Raw genomic sequence first — 18,565 nt, forward strand, 5'->3', positions numbered from 1 at the left:
TGGAAGTTCTCTGTCAATGTATGATTGTAGCCGTTTCTGTATTACCTTTAGCAAAACTTTGCTTGCTTGAGATATCAAAGAGATTGTCCTATGATTTCCACATTCCGTTGGGTCACCTCTCTTTGGAATGGGCACAAACATTGATCTCTTCCAATCCCTCCCATAGTAGGCTGAATAATGGTCCCAAAGATGTCCATGCTGGAGATTGCATGATAGAATTCTGCAAAATCAATGACTTGTTCCTTTCAAATACCTTCTTTAGACAGCATTAGAAATGATTATTCATATAGACCTCACCAGATGGAATACACAAAAATCAAATTGACTACATCTGTGGAAAGAGACGATGGAAAAGCTCCATATCATCAGTCAAAACAAGTCCAGGGGCAGATCGTGGAACAGACCATCAATTGCTCATATGCAAATTCAAACTGAAGCTGAAGAAAATGAAAACAAGTCCACAAGAGACAAAATAAGACCTTGAATATATCCCACCTGAAGTTAGAGATCATCAAAAGAGCAAATTTGATACATTAAACACTAAGGACTGAAGGCCAGAAAAGTTGTGGGATGACATCAAGAACATCATATAGGAAGAAAGCAAATAGTAAGAAGATAAGAAAAGAGGAAAAGATAAAAGGAAACGGTTGATGTTCAACCATAGCATAGGATAAAGAGCCAATGACTTTGAAGGATGAAGTCCAAGGTTCATTGAAGGAATTGGCAAAGAACAAGGCACCAGGAATTGATGGAATAAAAATTGAAATCTTTCAAGAAAAAGAGGCAGCACTGGAGGCACTCACTCATTTATGCCAAGAAATTTGAAAGTTAACTATCTGACCAACTGATTAGAAGAGATCCATATTTGTGCCCATTCCAAAGAAAGGTGACCCAATGGAATGTGGAACTCATCAGACAATATCTTTTATATCCCAGAAATGGTTGCAAGCGTACATTGGCAAAGAACTTCCAGAGGTTCAAGACGGATTCAGAAGAAGACGTGGAATGAGTGATATCATTGCTGATGTCCGATGGATCTTGGCTGAAAGCAGAAAATATCAGAAAGATGTTTACCTATGCTTTATTGACTACCCAAAGGCTTTCGATTGTGTGGATCATGACAAGATATGGGCAACATTGTGAAATATGAGTATTCCGGAAAACTTAATTGTGCTCTTGAGGAATCTGTACCTGGACCAGGAGGCAGTTGTTTGAACAGAACATGGGAATAATGAATGGTTTAAAATTAAGAAAGGTGTGTGACAGGGTTATATTCTTTCATCATACTTATTCAACCGGTATGCTGAGCAAATATTCTGGGAAGCTGGGTTATATGAAGAAAAACATAGCATCAGGACTGGAGGAAGACTCATAAACAACCTACGATATGCAGATGATACAACCGTGCTTGCTGGAAGTGAAGAGGACTTAAAACATTTATTGATGAAGATCAAAGACCACAGTCTTCAGTATGGATTGCATCTCAATGTAAAGAAAACAAAAATCCTCACCACTGGATACTAATAAACAACCTTCTTATCAACGGAGAAAAGACTGAAGTTGTCAAGGACTTCATTCTTCTTGAATCAACTATCAACACTCATGGAAGCAGCAGTCAAGAAATCAAATGACATGTTGTATTAGGCAAATATGCTGCACAAGACCTTTTTAAAGTGTTGAAGGCCAAAGATGTCAGCTTGAGGATTAAGGTGTGCCTGACCCAAGCCACGGTATTTTCAATCACCTCATATGCATGTGAAAGTTAGACAGTGAATAAGGAAGACCATAGAAGAATTGATGCTTTTGAGTTATGGTGTTGGAGAATATTGAAAGTGACATAGGCTGCCAAAAGAATCAATAGATCTGTTTTGAGAGAAGTGCAGCCAGAGTGCTCCTTGGAGGCCAGGATGACCAAACTTCATCTCTCATACTTTGGACATGTTGTCAGGAGGGACAGTTGCTGGAGAAAGATATCATGTTTGGTATGGTGGAGGGTCAGACAAAAAGAGGAAGACCCCCAGCGAGATGGATTGGCAAAGTAGCAGCATCAATGGGCTCAAGCGTGGCAACAATTGTGAGGTTGGTCCTGGACCGGGCAGTGTTTCATTCTGTTGTGCATAGGGTCTCTATGGGTAGTTACCAACTCGATGGCACCTAACAACAACAACAAACCAAAGGACCTGTATATGTTACCTTCCATGATAAGAGAGACTTTGCAGATGTGGTTAAGTTAAATGAATTTCATGAGGTGGTGAGATTGTCCTAGATACTTTAGGTGTGTTTTATATGTACTCAGAAGTGTCCTTAGAAGAGGGAGTTTTGAGACAAAAGAGAGGAAGGCCAGGTGATAGAAGGAGAGCGACACAGAATCAGAGAGAGATACTAGACCAATGGCTTTGAAGATGGAGGCCATGAGTTAAGGAATGACCAGGTAATGGATTCTTTCCTTGAGCTCCCAAGAGAGATGGCTCTGACCACACTGTGATCTGGTGAAACTGATTGTGGACTTCTGCCCTCCAGAATCCTAAAAGAATAGATGTGGTAATTCTTTCCTTGTTTAATTTGGCCTCAAGGAAGTTCATGGTCAAGTATACCTCTTGTGGTAATTGGTTACAGCAGGCATAGGAGACTCATGAACCACTTTACAGATGAGGACTTGTGGCCTGAAGAGGATAGCACAAATATTTTGCACTAGGTTTCTGCACTCTAGTCTCTCAGCACTTCCCACTGACACTGCCTCCTGTGTTATCCATAATTCAGTATCCCGACCTTCATTATTCCCCTTCTGTTACTTTCCTCACCTGCTTCTGCCACTATGTGTTTCACCTTCTTAGCATGTGCATTTTCATCAGCGACTGCAGACCTATGTGCAACAGCAGTGGCATATGAATAAATACACGGCGTAGACATTTATTGTTCTGTGGGATGGGGAGTCTGGACTTTTTCTCACTCTGGGTGGTGTTTTGTGATTTAACAAAGGAAAGGCCCATGACTGCTTTTGTTCCCCCTTTGCTTTTCTAGAGAAGGCTGGTCTTCTATTTATTGTAGCAGCAATAGCTGAGCAAGGTAGGGCTTCTTCATTTCTACAAAATGTGGCTCACTGCCTGGTCAGTGTCCAGAGCCCAGTAATTGCTTATGAGGGTTTTTTCTCCCCAGGGATTTTTCTGTATTATTTAGAGCAGCATCTAACCTAAGATATTCTTCTTTATCCTCTCCCCCCAATTCTAAAATTACAAAACCACAAGAGAAAAGAAAAATGAAGCATTAAATTTAGAAAACACTGGATCCTTTATTTTTCCAGATAACCCTCCCAGAGCCCTGGGCATATTGGGATTCCAGCAGCCTGAGATGTGTTCTAGGGAAGTTTAACCACGTGGGGTTGCTCTCTGTGAATCCCAGTCTGGACTCTGCACCATTCAGCAGCCGTTCAGTCCACCCTTGGGCTCAGTGCTCAAAGCTCAGTGACTCTCAACTGCTTTCCTTTCTGATGACCCCAGTGTGCCAGACATTCTTAGTGGCTGTTAAAATGATGCTGGGTAGGCTACCCTCTTTTCTTTCTTAGATTGTCACTCCTCCTGCCTCCCCAAACCCACTATCATTAAGTTGTTCCTGACTCATATGGACTCTGTGGAACAGAGTGGAACTGCTCTTTGGGGTTTCTGAAGAGGATAAATCATCTTTGGAGCAGACAGACTCACTTTTCGCCTTGGGAGTGGCTGGTAGGTTTGAACCACTGACTCTGTGGTTAGCAGCTTTATGCTTAGCACCACCAGGTCTCTTCTCCTACTTCCAGCCTCAGACAAATTCCAATCCAATACCCACAGTTCTACTGGAGGCATTTTTCCACATCTCTTTGCTGCCAAAAGGAAGTTGCCCCACCTAATCTGGGTCTCCAGGGCCCTGCCAAGTTCTAACCCCTCTCTGACTCCTCTCCTATGTTCCCGCCCACCCACTTGCCCATCTACACTTCCTGCAGTTTCCACACAATAGGCAAGGCCACTTCCCCTGTTGCCTTCTCCTGTCTGTTTCACTCCTCTCTTCTACCTCACTTGCCAGTAACACTCCAGATTGCAGGGAGATTCAGAGCATGGCCTCAGGAGTCAGACAGCCTGGGATCATCTTTTTTTTTTTAATGTTTTATTGTGAATTATGTGATAGTTTACATGGGAGAACATTAGTTTTACATTCATCCTATCTATATTGTTGCATTGCCATGGTTACAATACCCTCCATGAATCATCAACCAACCAAAGGGTATACCCTGCAAGTCTGCACCCCAGTCATCAGCACACGCCCCTCTCCCTCTCTGGGTCTATAGTCCTCAGCTACTCCATCTCTCCACGTCATCCTCTCTGTCTCTATTTCTGGTGTCACTGCTTCTCTGAGTAGGGTCCCGCTCTCTGTGCTTAGCCCTTGATGGTCCCAGGGAGCTCGACACCTAGAATGCAAAGTTAATCACTCCCTTCCTTGCTACAAAATGTCTACCTTTACACTTCCAACCCTCACAAGCAGTCTTGATAACAATTATTCACTATTGTATCACAAGAGACCTATCCACAATTCCTTTCATCAGCCCCGCATAGACAGATTGGACACTACTCAGTGGAGATTTTACCTTCCTCCATGCCCTTTGCATCTAGATTCCATCTTGAAAGCTTGTAAGCCAGTCACTTCTTGCCTTTGTAGGCGTGCCCCCACCCCATTTTGGGTAGCCAATGTCCAAGTTACCCATCTCTGTCTATTCTCTGTATGGAGGGGGTGGGAATGATCCTTGCTGTAAAGATTTGTTCCCTCTTTTGAGCTACTGCATCCATAGGTGTTGGTCAAGTTCATCAAATTGTATCAGATTCATTTTTTTTTTTTTCCTCTTTCTTCTTCTAGTTCAGCTCTGATCATCCAGTCATTGAAGCCAGGTCAAGTGGATATTATCTGCAAGTGTGAGTGTTTTTGTTCATATGCCCTCTCTTCTTATCAGCTGGATGCTTGACGCTGACTCTGGGCCCAAGAGTCCCCAGGTCTTGCAACACTGCTGGTCAACCAGGTCTCCACCCAGGTTCACAAGAAGCTGCTGAACATTGTAGGGCTTAGATCACAGCTTCATTGCTGTTTTTCCCTCACTTCCCCTTATTGGTGATGAACGTGGTCAGCAATCAGAGTGTGTATTCCCATTGAATCTTAATTCTTGGAAGGGGGTTTGCCCCGAGGAGACCTGACCACTTGCCTTGATGTCTCCTGGGCGAGGAACTTGCTTGTTCTTGTAGTAATCAGTCTGGACTACCTCTATTGTTTTGTATTTTTCCTGTTGGTCTTTCTTTCAAGAAGTATCTACTGTTCTTCTAGCCACTCCAGGCTGGTCTGCTTATCCTTTCAAGTGGAAATTTCCCACCTCTGAAGATTCTGGATGCTGTTCAGGATTCCACCTATGGTCTTATGTATTGCAGAGGCTCCATAGGAAGCCTCCTTCACTGGGCACGTTGTAGCCCCATTTTAGGTACTCCAGTCACTCTGGTAGCGTAGTGGTTACGAATTGGGCTGCGAACCTTAAGGTCAGCGATTCGAAACTACCAGCCACTTCGCGGGAGAAAGATGAGACTTTCTACTCCCTTAAAGATTTACACCCTTGGAAACCCTGTACAGGGTCGCTATGGGTTGGAACTGATTCGACGGCACTTAACAACAACAAGAACAACAAGTCAGTTATAGGTAGAAGACAGACTTACAAGTTTTCTATGGTGTTATTTCTGGCTATTCCTTTCTCTCCCCCTCAAGTGTCTATTTTATAATGGTATGCAAAGGAAACCAAGATTCAAGAGACAGCCAAGCATCTTAACATTATATACTCCCTTTTTCCCATTCCAAACATGTCTCAATCCCTGTATCCCAGAGCTCTATTATTCCAACGTTGTGCATACATCATTATTACCTCTGTCCCATTTAGCCCATGCAAACCTGCCTAATTATTCTCCCATCCACTTTGTTCTTCTATTATCCTACCCCTCTGGGATCATCTTAACTTCACAAATATTTCACACCTACTCCATGCTGCTGGGATTGTCATCTTGCCACCAGTAGCTTCCTGATTTTACAAAAGTCTTCAAGCCTCAGTTTATATATTTGAAAAACAAGGATGCTATGCAATATGTGCTTAATATGATCTCTGGCACATACAAACCCTTCATAAATATGAGATGGTATAACGACTATTTTTATCTATCAATTCTAAACTCAAGCTTAAAGACTTCTTATGGATTAGACCCCACTTCTGTCTCTCCCCACCAAAATGTCACAATACATTGGCCTCAGGTTGTTTAATCACCTGAGATTTCCACTACTCTGGACTGGGCCTGCATCTACTTCATTTATTCTGAGTGCTTGGAACAGGGCTGGGCCCCTGAGTTACTGACTCCACAGAGCAGCTCCAACTTTAGAGGGCAGGGCAATTCCAGGACGGATGGATGGTACAGCCTTACTCTCTCCCTGAGTCATTTCCCCTTTTCCCTTCTCTGGCTCTAGCTTGAAAGGCTTTGTCAGTCTGGTCCACTGGCTGGAGAGTGAGTCTGGAGACAGACAGCCATGGCAACAGTTCTGTGAGGATGAATTGGACAAACATGCCCTGACCTGTTCATTGCCTGTCTAACTTTTTTGTCTCACACCTGGAATGAATGGACTGCCATGGTCTAGGACCCTATCCCCAAGGAAGAGCCTGGGTGACAGTCTGCACCTCCAGAAACTAGCTGTTTATTTTCTCTTAGTCTTTGTCTTTTTATGTGGATTTCAAAACTGTTCTTGTTTTTGAAAGAGTCACGGAAAGTCAGATATACGACCTTGCTCTGTGGCAGGCTCCCTGGACAGGAGTTGTGGGGATCAGCTATGTACTCAAGTTGGACATCCTCAGTTACTCCATAGCTTAGCAAGGGGCCAATCTGGGTATCTCCTTCCTACAATCTTTTTCCATGCATTCAATCAACATGACATTCCCTGTCTCCCTCCCAAATGCCAGATTTTGTAGCCTTCGGCCTCTCCACTAGCCAGAACATCTACTATTCCTTCAAGGTGTGGTGCTGCCCCTGCTCTTGAGACTGTCTTAGCTTCTCCCCACTCAGATGGCCCATGGTACTACTGTTGTTTGTGGTGAGGCTCTGACTCATAGCGACCATGTTTATAGGGTTTCCAGTGAGCAACTGGTGATTTTGAAGCGCCGACCTTGTGGCCCAGTGCTTTTTCCCACAATGCCACACCACAGAACCACTAGTTAACTGCATTTTGTTCTGTGGGCAACAATTCATCTGTTGCCTACCTTTTTGCTCCATTGGGGTAACAACCATGGCACATTCTTTTTTGTTACTTTAGTGTTAGTGAAAACCCAGCACTGGTTTAAAACACCTGTTGCTGTTGGGCCAATTCCAATTCATTGTGATCATAGGATTGCCCCACAGACTTCCCAAGCCCATACTGTAATTGTTAAGAAAGCAGACCACTTCAGAGTAGTTGGTGGGTTTGAACTATTGCAGTGTAATAGAATTACTTAGTATGACCCTTCTAACCATAGTCTTTGTAATTCCCACCAAATGACTCTATGCAAATGAGGTACTGTGGTTCACTAAGGGAATTGGACAGTTTGCTAATCATGTAAATAAGATACATGGTACTCTTGTTGGCATGGGGCCAAACAAATAAGGTGTATAAAACCCCAATGAGGAGATTGATCAGTTTTGCCATTCTGTTGGCTTAAAGTGAGTCATTTCAGAGGCAGAAAAGAGGTACTTCATTAGAAGCCCTGCACTGGGCACCTTCTACACCTAGGAGACAGAAAGAGAACGAGCTGCACCTTGGAGACTGCTGTGGCTGAGAAATGGCAGCACAGGTGGTGGATGGTGCAGTGGGCTTCCCTGCCCTTAGAGCGAGAAAACTGAATACCTTTGGGCAGAAGGCTTCTTAGTGGAGGGAGACTTCTCTGAGCACTTAGTGGCTGAGTTAAAGAGCTTTGTAACACATGAACAAAGTAGGGCAGAGCGCAAGGGTCACAGGGCCAGTGAAAAAAGCACACTTGTGGGCATGGCTGAGAAGAAGCTAACCTGACCAGAGAACGGTCTCCTGGGCCATTTCTGATCCTGAATTGTAGCCTATTATGTCTCTAATAAATCCCCTAATTATGAGTTCATATTGTTTGAGTACTGTGTGGCCACTGCAATGTATTGCTGAACTAGCAGACAAGTAAAATTGCCATAATAGGGAACTTACTGGCTAATGTCAGAAAATGTTGGAGGCTGGCTAATGTCAGAAAATGCCTGACCCCTGCCTCATAGGAATCAGCCTTGGGCTGCTAATCTTGCTCCTCCTTGTGAAGTCAGCGGTCAGACACTACTCTTAGACCAGTTTAACTAGCTGAATGCTTAATGACTGTGCAAGCAGGGCTCATATTTGGCGCTGATAGCTGTACAATAAGTTTCTGCTGAATGAATGAGTGATACTACTGCAGGAGACACAGGTTCAATTCCCAGCTAATGTGCTGCATGCTCACTACCCTCTGTGGAGGCTTTGACGTTGAACAGGCGTCAGCAAAGTCTCCAGACTAAGATGGGGCCGGACAAAAGGCCTGCTGATCTACTTCTGAAATCAACCAATGGGTCACAACAGTCTGGCCTGCACAGCACTTTGCTCTGTGGGGTCGGGTTGCCATGAGGTGAGACTAACTTGACAGCAGGTAGCAAACGACCCCTGCAGTTACAGCTCTGCAAGTGTCACAAGAGGAAAGGGACAAAGATCTCTGTGGGCACAAATGATCCTTCCATGCAACCTACAAATGAATTAAACTAGGAAAGGAGCCCAGGTGTACACTTTGGATTGTTGACCCATTGGGGACATCTTCTCCTTACTTTGAACTGTAGGGGGCCGGGGGGAGTACCGTAACTTAGTATTCTTACCCATCACTTACCCCATCCTGGGCTCTGTGGTGTTAGTAAATTGCTGTATTTAGACTGTTCATTTATTTTTCTCATTTCTTTGTCTCTCTTGTCAGGATCTCTCCCACCCTCCACTCCTTGCCCTCCCAAAGGTGCCCTGCTGCAGGTAAAAAGCATTTGTCTGCTAGCTTCCTCTCCCCCGACCCACATGAACTAAGCACTCCAGCAGGCCACATCTGGGGGCCATAATTTCCCCATAAACCCAAATGGATGTTTTAAAGGCCTTACCACAGCTCTGGTAGAGTATTTCCAAGCCGTCATTCCTGCAGACTGTGTGGGTGGGCCAGACATTGCCACCACCGGGGTGAAGCAGAGCCCAGACGAGGAGGGTGGCCATGAGACCCTGCATGGTGACCCAGAGAAAAATAACAGGTCCAATAAAATGGGCTTGTTCTTCCTTCCTCTCTTAGCAGGGTGACATGTTTAGTTTCACTTCTCAAATTTCATGCTCTGGGGAGACGCAGTGAGAAGCATAGCTGGTCCCCAGAGGGCCTTGGTGTTAAGCCATCAGGGCCAGCCAGGTCTTAGCCATGCTGTGGAGATGGCTAACTTCCTACTTTGCCATGAAAGCTGCAAGTAAGTCATGAACTCGAACCCCAAAGCAACCCTCCTTAGTGTACCCCAGGTGGAGCAGTAAATCTAAGGAAGGTAAAGTTAACAAACCACAGACCAATGTATGTTTTCCATTGCCAACCTCCATGTCTCTATGGGCTCCGGCTGTGGGCCTGCATTTAGTCTAACTGGGGAAGCCAGGCAGTGCTTGGAATTTTGTTCAAGCTGAAAATGGCATTTAGGATCTTGATCAAGTTTAGGTTCTACTGGTGTTTTTCTTTTCTCCACTTAGTTGTTGTTGTTAGGTGCCATCCATTTGACCTTATGCACAATAGAAAGAACTATTGCCTGGCTTTGTGCCATCCTCACAATCATTATATTTAAGCCCTTTGTTGCTGTTGCTATGTCAATCCATCTGAGTGGGGGTCTTCCTATTTTTCATTGACCCTCCTCTTTGACAAGCATGATGTCCTCCTCTAGGGATTGGTCCATCATGGCAACACACCCAAAGCTCCAGAGACAAAGTCTCACCATCCTGGCTTTTAAGGAATATTCTGGCTGCACTTTTAAGATGGATTTGTTTGTTCTTCTAGAAGTCCATGGTACTTTTAATATTCTTCTCCAATGCCGTATTTCAAATGTATTGATTCTTCTACGGTCTCCCTTATTCACTGTCTGACTTTCACATGCATATGAAGTGGCTGAAAATACCATGGCTTGAGTCAGGCACGTCTTAGTCCTCAAAGTGACATTGTTGTCCTTTAACACTTTAAAGAGGTCTTTTGCAACAGATTTACCTAATGCAATACATCGCTTAATTTCTTGACTGCAGCTTCCATGAGTATTGCTTGTGAGTCCAAGCAGAATGAAGTCTTTGTGACAAGGTCAATCTTTGCTTCATTTATCATGATGCTATTTATTGGTACAGTTGTAAGGATTTTTGTTTTCTTTACATTAAGATGCAATTCATAATGAAGACAGTAGTCTTTTGATTTTCATCAGTAAGTGTTTCAAGTCCTCTTCATTTCCAAGAAGCAATGTCATCTGCATATCACAGGTTGTTAATGAGTCTTCTTCCAATCCTTATGCCATATTATTCTTCATAAAATCAAACTTTTCAGGTTATTTGCTCAGCATACAGATTGAATAAGTATGGTGAAAGAATACAACCCTGGTGTACACTTTTCCAGATTTTAAACCATTCAATTCCCGCTTGTTCTGTTCAAATGACTGCCTCTTACTCTATGTACAGGCTCCTCATGAGTACAACTAAGTGTTCTGGAATATCAGTTCTTCTCAATGTTATCTATAGCTTGTCATGATCCACATAGTCAAAAGCCTTTGCATTGTCAATAAAGCACAAGTAAACATCCCTCTTGTATTCTCTACTTAGAGTCAAGATCCATCTGATATCAGCAATTACACCCCCCATTTCACATCCTCTTCTGAGTTCTGCTTGAATTTCTGACAGTTCCTTGTTAATGTAGTACTGCAACAGTCTTTGAATTATCTTCAACAGAATTTAACTTACATGTGAGATTAATGGTATTTTTAAATGATTTTCACATTCTATTGGGTCATTTTTTTTTTTTTTTTTGGAATGGTCACAAATATGAATCTCTTTCAATCTGTTTGCCAGGTTCGACATTTCTTGGCATAGACAAGCGAGTGCCTCTAGTGCTGCATCAATTTGTTACATGTTTTGAATTTGTATTCTGTCAATTCTTGGAGCCTTGTTTTTCATCAGTGCCTCCAGTGCAGCTTGGACTTCTTCCTTCAATACTATTGGTTATTGATCATATGCTATCTCTTAGAATGAATGAATATTGATCAGTTCTTTTTGGTACAGTGACTCTGTCTATTCTTTCCATATTCTTCTGATGCTTCCTGTACCATTCAATATTTTGCACATTAATTCCTTTAATATCATAAGTTGAGGCTTGAATTTTTTTCTTCAGTTCTTTCTACTTGAGAAATGCTGAGTGTGTTCTTCCCTTTTGGTTTTCTAGTTCTAGATCTTTGCACATTTTATTATAATATTTGACTTTGTCTTCTCAAACAGCCTTTGAAAATTTTCCATTCAGCTCTTTTACTTCCTCATTTCTTCCAGTTTCTTTGAATTACCTACACTCAAGAGCAAGTTTCAGAGTCTCTTGTGACATGCATTTTGGCCTTTTCTTTCTTTCTGGTCTTTTTAATGATCTTTTGCTTTCTTCATTATAATGTTCTTGATGTCATCCCACAACTCTTCCTGTCTTGGGTTCATTAAATCTGTTTTTTGAGATGGTCTCTCATTTCAGGTGGGAGACATCCAATGTATATTTTGACTCCTGTAGACTTGCTATAGTCTTCCTTAACATCAGTCTGAACTTGCATATGAGCAATTGATTGTCTGTTTTTCAGCTGGCCCCTGGCCTTGTTTGGTTGATGATATGGAGCTTCTCCATCTTTTCTTCCTAGAGATATAGTCAGTTCAATTCCTCTGCATTCCATCTGGTGTATAGTCACCTTTTATGCTGTCAACAAAAGGCATTTGCAATGAATAAGCCATTGGTCTTACAAAATTCTTTCAGGCAGTCTCTAGCATGTTTCTGTCACCAAGGCCATATTTTCCAACCATGGATCCTTTTATTTTACTTCCAACTTTCCCATTCTAGTCACCAGTAGTTATTCCATTTTGGGATTAGAATTTCAGTGAATTGTCCACTTGCAAAAACAGGGCAATACTTCGCTTTAGCAGATGTTATCTCTGGAGATGAGGTGGAGGGAGTAAACCTCAGATGTGAACTGTGTTCTATTTCTAGGTTTGTTTTGGTGTAAGAGGTAATAGGAGAGGGGCTTTCCTTTAAGAGTGTGGTTTAATTGTTCAGGTCATTGTTGGAATTATTAATATCACTTTCTACTTGCTTTTCAAAATCAATATCCCAGCACCCTTCTTGGTGGACATTTGCTGTGCTGGTTCACTAGGTTTCTGGTCTCAGATCCCCACCTCATCTCACCCTCACATCAGCTTAGGAAAACTAGAGTCAGGGCCAAGGCCAGCAGGTTTTTAACAGCAACTGAGCACAAACACCATTTTCCCTGGGATGAAAAAGCATTAATCTGAGTGTACTGGGTAAATTGACTACTTCCGCTGATGGCTAGCTAAGTAAGAAGTAAAGTCATTCTGAAGTTAATTACCAATGAAGATAAGCAAATACATTGAATGAATTGATAGTGAATTTGGATTTCTCGCATGCCCCAGATATTAGGGAGTAGATATTTGGGGAAAAGACAGTAAGACCACCAGGTCTGTACTGACTTTTGTGGGTGTCCATCTACAAGTAAGGCCAGCAGCACTGGCTTTCAACAATGGTTCTCAAAATGTGGTCTCAAGACTTGCAGCCTCAACATCATCTGAGAGCTTGTTAGAAATGTACATTCTAGAAGGCTCTTACTAGTAGTGTTCTTCGCTTGTTTAAGAAGATAGCTAAGGAATAAAAGGTAAGAGTTTGAAGGCAGGCATCAGCCATCAGTAAAGGTCAGCCATGAGCAGATAAGGGGAGCTGGGCTCTGCTCCAGAGAATGTGAGGAAAAGGAGAGAAAGGAGTAAAGACAAGAAAAGAGGAGAGAAAGCTGGTGAAAGGCTGGTGAGAGCTTGTGGCTGGAAGGAAGACTCCTGTCTAGAGGTGAGTTGAACACAAGATATTTTATAATCAGATTGCAAATTTGTTGCTGTGCAGTACACAATATGACACTACACCACTCCTTGTGATGTACAAAAAAGCCAGTAGAGCTTTATCCACCCAGAAATGTTTTGTGTTAATGCCTGTATGGTGTGTGTGTGTGTTGCAGGGGAAACATAGAATGTTGGGGGGAAACATAGAAGAGCAGACTTTAATGTCTGAATCAGTGTGGTGTCCCACATTATGATGTGAGTCATGGGATAGAGCTCCCTTCGGAACGTGATTAAAACTTGGGTGGGTTTTGAGTTTCCCCATGGCCTGGAAAGAGTTCAGGTTTATTTTATATTCAATTCATGTGCCAGCAAGCAGCAAAGAGTCCTGCAGATATGCTAGTACAGTACAATTCTTTAATACTACACTCTCGCGACATTGCTCTTTGTTTACCGTGTGTCTTCATCATCATTGTGTTCAGCTGTGCCCACTTTCCTCTAATGCCCATGTGTTATTTAGGACATCAGACAAACATTTCCCATTGTAGGGCACTGCTGCTTTGCTCTGTATGTCTTGTCTCTGTGTTTCTGCCATGCTGGGCTACTAAGCACAAGGCTAGAGGTTGAAATCTACTGAAAGACACCTTGGAAAGGTCAGTCATGAAAACCCTATGAGTACAGTTCTACTCTGAAACACTATGAGTTAGAATCAACTCTGTGAAAACAGGCTACAGTGGGAAGAGGCGTTTTTATCTCATCTAGCTTTTGTCCTCTTAAGACCTAGTGCAACTTGAAAAAAGTGCCCCCATTGTGAAGTTGGGAAGCCATGCTTCTTCCTGAGTAAACCATTTAACAGCCTCCCTCCCTGCCAAAGCTGACTACTGAGGTCTTACTCTTTAACTCTTTTCATGCCCACAGTTATGTGGCCTACATGTTCATCTTGCAGAATTGGTGCCAGCCTACTTAAATTTCCAATCATCTTTCTACCAGATATCTGGAAGACTCACACCAGAGAAGGTATGAGATGCCCAAGTCTTGGTTTCTTGATATCTTCCGTTATGTATATGTGTCTGAAAGAAAGGTACAGAAACCACCTGTCTATTTCTACAGCAAAAGGGGGTGGAAAATCTATTTGTCTGCTTGATTTAACTTCATCTGTCTATTCAACAAACATTTATTAAACACCTCCAACAGGCCAGATACAGCTCCATGCCCTGGGATTATAGAACAACAAAATCCCTGTTTTTATGGAAGAGACAAAAAAAATTAATAATTTTATTTTATGTTTATTGTGTATATACACAGCAGAATATATTCCAATTGAACAATTTCTACATGCAAAATTCAGTGGCACTAATAATGTTCTTTACCTTGTGCAGCAGTTATTGCTCTCTTGTTCTAAGTTGTTCCTTCGCCATTAACACACACTTACTGTCACCTGAATTTCCTATCTAATCCTTCAAGTTGCTATTGTCAGTTTGATCCCATGCAGATAGCTCAAGGCAGACATTCTTTACTAGTTAAGCTAAACTGTTGTTTGGTTTTAAGAAGATTTCAAGGGAAATTTTGGGTTTAAGGATTAAAGATTATCTCAGGGCCAGAAAACAAATTTGTTTAGGAGTTTTGTTTAATGAAAGAAAAATAATTTTGCTTCTTAAAAAATTGCTTGGATTTCATATACTAAATTGGACCAATTTTCTGAATTATTTTCAGCTGGCTTTTGAATACACACATGAATTTTCTTTTTTAATTTGCCTCAGACTGGTGGCTTACCAAGGCTTTCAAATAACTGTTTGCTCCAATGGACAAACTGCAGCAGGCCTATCTAAAATGTACTTCTCCCCACTTCTTTGATGTTGCCCTATTTATTATTATGATTAATGCTTAGTTATTTTGGGGACACAATATGCAAAGCACTTGGTTTCTAAATGGATTTATAACTTCTACTACAAAATACAAACAGAAATGATTTTTGCTCATCTGAGGAGCATGTAGGCTGGGTCAAGGAAGCCGAGGGCTCTATAGATCAGTCTGATCAATTTCCCAATTATGAAAAGGGCAACAAATTGCAGTCTCTGATTAAAGCAGAAGAAATTGCCCAGGGACTCAGAGAAGGTTGGTCTAGTCTGAAAGGATTAATGTACATTTTATAAAAACTCTCTATAGCATGGGAAAAATTAGTGTCTTTTTACTAAAAATCTCCTCTTCAATTGAGAATGCTCTGAAGATATCACTTTAATAAGATGGGAGTGATCTTTAATAAGCCAAAGAAAAGATATTAGTAAATGAAACTAGAGTGTAGTAAGGAGTAGAATGAGCTACTTGACATGATATAAAAACAAAATCAGCTGTTGTCAAGTCAATTTTGACAGAGCAGTGTGTCAGAGTAGAAATGTGTTCTGTAGGGTGTTTAATGGTTGATTTTTGGAAGCTGATTTCCAGAACTTTCTTCTTAGGCACCTCTGGGTGGACTTAAACCTTTAATTTATTGATTAGCAGTTGTTGTTGTTAATTGCTGTCCAGTTAGCTCTGACTCATAGCCACCCTGTATAGGGTTCCCGAGGAGCAGCTGGTGGGTTTTACCTACTGACTTGTGTGGTTCACAGTCCAGTGCTGGTCCTACAGCACCACACCAGGAATATGCTAGCTGCTTATACCACCCAGGGCCTCCTGACATGATATGAAAAGGGTTCTAATTTGATGTTATTTCTTGAGTCTAGCTTAGTTTGGTTCCATAATTTTCAACTTATCACTATACTGTTGTTATGAAAGTCCTAGTGGGACACTGTGGGATAAAGCACTGGACCACAATGTTGGTGGTTCAAACTCACCAGCTACTCCTTGGAAACCCTAGACATAGTAGACTATGAGTCAGACCCGACTTGACAACACTTAACAAAAAGAACTGTGTTGTTAGGGGCTGTCAAGCCAGTTCTGACTCATAGCGAGCTTATATCGGTTTTCTGAGGCTGTAAATCTTTATGAGAACTGATAACTTCATCTTTCTCCTGTGGAGCAGCTGGTAGATTCAGACTGATGACCTTGCAGATGATAGCTCAACTTTGAACCCTCTCTGCTACCAGGGTTCCTAGAAGGTGGTATTTGGGATAAAATAATTTACCCAGTTTTTAAAAATTAGATTCTGGGGATTTTCTTAACATTATGTGGGGGCTTCTTCTAAAGCATATACTAGAAAGCATTCTATTTCTTGTAAGCTAACCCAGAAGTAATTTTGACTAATAATCTTCAAAATAGCCTGTTTTTATCTCTTCTGAATTGGTGAGACTTGACCTATGGAACTTCAAGGACTAGGCATGGCCCAGGCTTCTCTTTCTGTTAGTAAATCATTGCAAAATCAGAAGGCAAAATGGAGTACACCTACTCTTCATTTGGTGCACTCATGTGGCACTGTAGGATAAGCACTGGATTGCTAACAGCAAGGCCAGCAGTTCAAAACCACCAAATGCTCCTTGAAAACCCTATACAGGATCACTATGAATTGGAACAGACTCGACAGCAGTTATCAACAGCACAACAGCACACCTTACTTATCTACATAGAATCCAAACACAAAGGTTGTTTTGTAAAAACTGTCATGATGTGAAAATGGAAGATGATTACATCAAAACACCAAATGGAGGTTCACTACATCATTACATAACTGTCAACTCACACAGTAATGCCAAACCACCTAAAGTCCATAACTGCCAAATTACATCATCATTGCCAAACCATTCATCATAACAGCCAGCATTATTGTCACCTCAGACCTCAGTGCTCATTGCTGTCTGGCACATATCATTAATGTACAGAATAATTGGATAGTAGATTTTTAACTGTTTTAGTAAGTGTGAAATATCAGGTAAGGAGATAGTCAGTAAATGAGGAGTAGGTATGGTGGAAAAGGAGTGGACTTTGCACTTAGGCTCAGCTAAATACACACACACACATGAGAGTAAATAAAAAATATTCCTACAAAATCATGGAAACCTATATTAAGTAAATGTATCAACCTTCAAGGTTATTGTCTCTGGATATATCCCCCATTTACATCTAAACACTTCAGAAGCCAGTGGTTTCACTATCTCAGCTGTCAGTTTGTCCTACTATGGTAGCGTGCATGTTGCTGTGATTCTGGAAACAATGCCACTAATATTTTAAATACAAGCAGAATCACCCATTGTGGACAGGTTTCAGTTGAGGTTCCAGACGAAGACAGACTAAGAAGAAGGAGAGACAGACTACTTCAAAATATTTAGTCACTGAACACCTTATGAATAGCAATGGAACACTGTCAGATATTGACTATTGAAACCTGATGAAGAGCACCAGAATATTGTCAGATATAATGCCTGAAGATGAGCCCTCATGTTGGAAGCCATTCAAAATGCAATGGGGAAGAAGAGCAGCCTCCTTAAAGTAGATTTGACCATGAGGATGCAAATGGAGTAAAGTTTTCGGGACCTTCATTTACTGATGGGACGCAACTCAAAATGAAGAGAAACAGCTGTAAACATTCATTAATAATTAGAACATGGAATGTATTAGGGATGAATCTAGGAAATTGGAAATTGCCAAAAATAAAATGGAACCATAAACATTGATATCCTAGGCATTAGAGAGCTAAAACGGACTGGTATTAGTCATTTTGAATCTGACGATGATCACATGGTTTACTAGGCAGGGAACAGCAAACCGAATATGAATGGCATCACATGTATTTTTCAAGTTCTGTCTTGAAGCACAGTGTTTTATGTGATAGAATAATATTCATATACCGACAAGGAAGACCAGTTAACATAACTATTTTCAAATTTATGCACCAACCACTAAAGACAGTGATGATTAAATTGAAGAATTCTACTAACTTCTTCAGTCTGAAATGGATCAAACATGCAATCAAGAAGTATTTGATATTGAGGAGGCGGGGCTTGATGGCAGATAGGGTAGAAGTGCAGTGAGGATCTCCGTCAGCAATAACACAGGATACCAGATGAAATACGTTCAGGGGACAGTTCTAGAACTCTGAACCACATATATAGGAATATTTTAAAAGTTTGAAGACTTATAGACAGTGGAATTTGCAGTGAAAGGAAGAAATGTCATGCTTTTGAATCTGCCAGGCTTAGCAGCTTCCAGAGCTACCACCTTGGGCAAGACGGAGCTGGGGGACGGAAGGATCAGAGCTGCCACAGACTGATGCCTGATGGAACCTCAGAGATAAAGGTGTGGACATTCTTTTTTACTTTTGTATCTGTTCATTGGTCTCTCGCTGCCTGCACACCTCCATTCTGGTGACTAGAAGGGTTGCCTGAGTGAGTGGACACTTTCCCTACCCTCACAGGGTTCTGTTATGCATGCACACAGATCTCCTCAAAATTTAAAGAAAAGTTTC

At 41.7% G+C, this 18,565-nt stretch overlaps 1 protein-coding gene across 1 annotated transcript in view; it reads right to left on the reverse strand.

Annotated features, from left to right (window-relative positions):
* LY86 (lymphocyte antigen 86) overlaps positions 1–9,312 on the reverse strand; it is an 87,038-nt gene extending 77,726 nt beyond the window's left edge. The window contains exon 1 of the mRNA XM_006864133.1: positions 9,192–9,312. Within this exon, the coding sequence (XP_006864195.1) occupies positions 9,192–9,312 (121 nt within the window). The remainder of the gene's footprint in view (positions 1–9,191) is intronic.
* Positions 9,313–18,565: the final 9,253 nt, after the last annotated feature.

The sequence above is a fragment of the Chrysochloris asiatica genome, unplaced genomic scaffold (genome assembly GCF_000296735.1).
Source record: "Chrysochloris asiatica unplaced genomic scaffold, ChrAsi1.0 scaffold00060, whole genome shotgun sequence".
NCBI classification, from domain to species: domain Eukaryota; kingdom Metazoa; phylum Chordata; class Mammalia; order Afrosoricida; family Chrysochloridae; genus Chrysochloris; species Chrysochloris asiatica.